We start from the raw sequence: 5,000 nt of genomic DNA on the forward strand, positions 1-5,000 counted from the left end.
CACAATCTGGATCCCTCTATCATCTTCTCTTTTTCTCTGTCTCTCTCTCTTTTCCTTCTCAGCTCCCTGCATTCCCACCATGGTTGAGGCCAGCTTGGACTGTAACACTGGTATCACCACGGTGACCTGGGACTCTGCCAGGGGTGCCCGTGGGTACACAGTGCACGCTATGAGCAGCGGTGGGCACAACGCCACCTGCAACAACGACGACTCGCACTGTGCCTTCTCCCAGTCTGACCTGTCCTGCGGCCAGGACTACAGCATCATGGTGGAGGCCCATCATGACAACTGTGTCAGCCTGGCCAGCCACCCAATCAACATCTCCACTGGTACAGCACCAGCCTCCTGTGTGGCTTGCATCTCATTCACGCCATGTTCTTTTTTGTCATAAACATTATATGTTATACATATATACTGTATATATATGTATAAATATTTGTATTTAGGCTATGTATAATAAAATTGCAACACACTGTATATGTGTTGCCCAATGTTTGTTTTCTTATGTAGTATTTACAATATGATTAAAAATGATCTAACTAAGTAAAATCTGTAGAAATGATAATGTGTCTTGGAATAACATTAGGGAGTAAGCATAGTCACATCACATCTCTCTCTCTCTCTCTCTCTCTCTTTCTCCCTGTCTGTCTCTGTACCTCTGTGTCTCCCTCTAGGCCCCTGTCCCCTCTCTAACCTGCAGGCGGTGCTGAACTGCAGCGACAACTCGGCTGACATCTCCTGGACCGGAGGCAACGGCACGCTGCTGTATAATGCCTCAGCCGAGGGCTTCAACGTGGACCACCGCGTGAGCTGCACCACGCCAAACACCTCCTGCACAGCCAGAGGCCTGGAGTGTGGTCACAGGTACCGCGTCAGTGTGTGGGGAGAAGGGCGCACCTGCCCCAGCCCCGCCCGCGAGTGGGTGGCCCTTAACACAGGTAAGACACGCCCTCGCTCCAACTGATATGTGCATGTGGCCATTGTCCACACCTCTCTGTAACTTGTTTGTATGAGATATAAGATTAAGTACAAAACAGAACAATTATATATCAGGCAATGCTGGTAAATATGCCTTTTAAAACCTTGCCTTTAAGTCATTTTACAACCCCTACATAGTTTAGATCAGTGCCTTGTCAAATCACACGAAACACACAGAAATTGAATTAAATTGAATTCCAAAACATTCTCATACATTTAAGACCACAACTCACTTTCTCTTTCCCTCTCTTAGCCCCCTGCCCACCCACTGATGTAAACGTTGTGTCATCATGTGACTCTGATACGGCCGCTGTTTCCTGGACGGCCTCTCGCGGCTCGCTTTCCTACATGGCTGTCGCCGATGGCAACCTGGGTCACAGGGTGTCATGCAATACGACCGGGACAGCTTGCGACATTGGTGGGCTATCCTGTGGGCAGACATATGAGGTGTATGTGGTGGGGGTGGATGAGGACTGTCAAAGTGCCAGGAGCGACGTCAGCATTGTGCAGACAGGTGAGAGGTCACTCCCATAGACATAGAAACCTTTTCTAAAAACCTTTTCTAGGAATGGAGATCTATGAGAGATCAAGGTTTTATGCTCTCTAACCTTTGACCTTTTGGTCGCCTCAGCCCCTTGCATGCCGGAAGACGTTCAGACCCAGCTGGAGTGTGAGACCGGACTCCTCAACATCACTTGGCTTCAGCGCGGCGAGGCCCGTGACTATCACGCCACGCTGACCAGCAGCGAGGGCAATGTGACCGCGTGCGCTTCGGACAAGCCCGCATGCGTCATTCCCAGCCTGCCATGTGGCCTTACCTATAGCCTGGTGGTGGTTGCCCATAACGACCACTGCAACAGCTCTCTCAGTCCCGTGCAAGAGATCACTGCAGGTGAGAGCGTGTGTGTGTGTGTGTGTGTGTGTGTGCAGCGCAGGTGTGTGTGTGTGTGTGTGTGTGTGTGTGTGTGTGTGTGTGTGTGTGTGGAGATTGTGCAGTACAATAATAACCAGTTTATAATAAGTAGTCGACCACTTTGATGTAATGATGAAAAAGTTGTGAAAACCCTATTGTGCATGTGTATGTGTGTGTGTGTGTGTGTATGTGTATGTGTGTGTGTGTGTGTGTGTGTATGTGTGTGTGTATGTGTGTGTGTGTGTGTGTGTGTGTGTGTGTGTGTGTGTGTGTGTGTGTGTGTGTGTGTGTTTTTGTCTTAATTTTTAGCTCGCTGGTACATGTATATTCTTCCATGTACAAAAATGATAGAAATGATAACTTCCTCTTTGTGTGTGTGTGTCATCAGCCCCCTGTCCACCAGAGACCGTGAACGCAGAGGTGGACTGTGCGTCTGGTGTCGTCAGGGTAACCTGGGAGCCCACTGTGGCTGGCGTGTGGTACACGGCGGTAGCCGCGGACAACTGCACTGCTGACCAGTACGTCATGTGCCACGCCAACAACACAGGCTGTGACCTCGCCACCCTGAGCTGTGGGAAGGAGTACAACATCACCGTGGTGCCCAGTAGAGACTGGTGTGTGGGAGCCTATTACCCAATCCAGCACATCAGGACAGGTCAGTGGAAAAACACACACACACATGCAGAGACACGCGCGCACACACCCACCCACACACAAACACACACACACTTGCAGAGACACACACACACACACACACACACACAGACACACACACACACAGAGACACACACACACACACACACACACACACACACACACATATCAATGTTATTTAAATTCTAGGTTAAATGACCTTGGACTAAGCTGACTGAATCTTTAAAATAGTGTGGCTGTCTTTTTAATGTCTGTGTGTGATGCATGGATGTGCATATTACATGTCTGTGCATATGTGTGTGAGTGTTGTATATCTTCAATTAGTATGTATGTGTGTGTGTGTGTGTGTGTGTATATAGCTCCCTGTGTGCCACAGTTGTTGGAGGTGGAGATGGACTGCCTGTCGGACTCGGCCTGGGTGATGTGGGAGGAGTCGTTAGGGGCGGAGGTCTACACCGCTGAGGCAACAGACTCAGAGGGGCAGAGTTTCACCTGTAACTCCACCTCCAGCCAGTGCGCAGTACAAGGTCTGGAGTGCAGTCGCCACTTCAACTTTACCGTCATGGCAACGGACTCACAGTGCGACAGCGCACTTAGCAACCAGGTGGAGTCTGAGACAGGTAAGCCTACAGGAGTATTGAATTCATACAGTAACATTCCATTCCCACTGATTATACCCCCCTCAATTCTCTCATTTTGACCCCTTTGATAGATCTTTGCTCCCGTCTTTATTCCATAGCATGCGCATAACTCTCTACCCCCCTTTAGCCCCGTGTCCCCCTGAGGCGGTGCAGGTGTGGGTGGACTGCCACAACCAGTCAGTGGACGTGGAGTGGGCGGAGAGTGTGGGCGCCCTGAACTACACTGCCACGCTGGAGCGCACCAGCGGCGAGCTCACCTGTTGCCACGCCGACACCAGCGCCTGCCGCTTCGCCGAGCTGCCCTGCGGCGAGATGTACGTGCTCACCGTCACCGCCCAGGGGCCCACCTGCTACAGCTCCCAGAGCATGCCCACCATCGTCAGGACAGGTGGGCGCGCACACACACACACACACACACACACACACACACACACACACACACACACACACACACACACTGCAGGGAGGTTCACATTGTACGCGGCATGCGCTGCGCTCTCCCTCCGCTAGGTTGCTTTTGGTTGTGGTAATGTCCCAAAGATTGTTGTTGCGCTTGCCGCCGGGCTCAGCGCAAAATCTCTATGACTTACACCGCGGCAAAGCAGCAAAATGGCGCTTGCGCTGCGCTTTTCCCAGTGCAGCGGCAGGCCAGTTCTTGCGTGTGCAAGCCATCGACAGTAATGGGTTTCATAGCGCAGCGCTGCCGCTTGCGCGTACAATGTGAACCCCGCCTTGTCCCTGCACATTGCTCCAAGGTTAAAGAGATAACTGTTAGGATGGTTGCAGTCATACACACTTCCGCCCTGTAGCCCCTACACACTCACACACTCACACATCCTCACCCTGTAGCCATACACACACTCACACATCCTCACCCACCACAGCCCTACACACTCACACTTCCTCACCCACAGCCCTACACACTCACACATCCTCAGCCTGTAGTCCTACACACACACACACTTCCTCACCCTTTAGCCCCTACACACTCACACATCCTCACCCTGTAGCCATACACACACTCACACATCCTTACCCACAGCCCTACACACTCACACATCCTCAGCCTGTAGCCCTACACACTCACACATCCTCAGCCTGTAGTCCTACACACACACACACATCCTCACCCTTTAGCCCCTACACACTCACACATCCTCACCCTGTAGCCATACACACACTCACACATCCTTACCCACAGCCCTACACACTCACACATCCTCAGCCTGTAGCCCTACACACTCACACATCCTCAGCCTGTAGTCCTACACACACACACACACACATCCTCACCCTTTAGCCCCTACACACACACACATCCTCACCCTGTAGCCATACACACACTCACATCCTCAGCCTGTAGCCCTACACACTCACACATCCTCAGCCTGTAGTCTTACACACACACACACACATCCTCACCCTTTAGCCCCTACACACTCACACATCCTCACCCTGTAGCCATACACACACTCACACATCCTTACCCACAGCCCTACACACTCACACATCCTCAGCCCGTAGCCCTACACACTCACACATCCTCAGCCTGTAGTCCTACACACACACACACACATCCTCACCCTTTAGCCCCTACACACACACACATCCTCACCCTTTAGCCCCTACACACACACACATCCTCACCCTATTCCTTTGTGCCTGCAGTGCCCTGCACCCCCGAGACCCTGGAGGCCAGCATGAGGTGCAGTGATAACGTGGCCGTCCTCTCCTGGAGCCTGAGCAGTGGCGGCCAGATGTTCCAGGTGGAGGCGGCGAGTGCCAGTGGCAACACTGCTGGCTGTGCCACCCAC

General features: G+C 52.1%; 1 protein-coding gene across 1 annotated transcript in view; it reads left to right on the plus strand.

The window, feature by feature from the left end:
- LOC125300770 overlaps positions 1-5,000 on the plus strand; it is a 58,315-nt gene that overhangs the window by 24,843 nt on the left and 28,472 nt on the right. Inside the window, exons 26-33 of the mRNA XM_048252901.1 lie at positions 63-329; positions 675-938; positions 1,232-1,492; positions 1,610-1,870; positions 2,280-2,546; positions 2,905-3,165; positions 3,314-3,574; positions 4,855-5,000. The exon at positions 4,855-5,000 is cut by the window's right edge and continues 115 nt beyond it. Coding sequence (XP_048108858.1) covers positions 63-329; positions 675-938; positions 1,232-1,492; positions 1,610-1,870; positions 2,280-2,546; positions 2,905-3,165; positions 3,314-3,574; positions 4,855-5,000 — 1,988 coding nt within the window. The remainder of the gene's footprint in view (positions 1-62; positions 330-674; positions 939-1,231; positions 1,493-1,609; positions 1,871-2,279; positions 2,547-2,904; positions 3,166-3,313; positions 3,575-4,854) is intronic.

Source organism: Alosa alosa, chromosome 9, assembly GCF_017589495.1.
Source record: "Alosa alosa isolate M-15738 ecotype Scorff River chromosome 9, AALO_Geno_1.1, whole genome shotgun sequence".
Classification (NCBI taxonomy): domain Eukaryota; kingdom Metazoa; phylum Chordata; class Actinopteri; order Clupeiformes; family Clupeidae; genus Alosa; species Alosa alosa.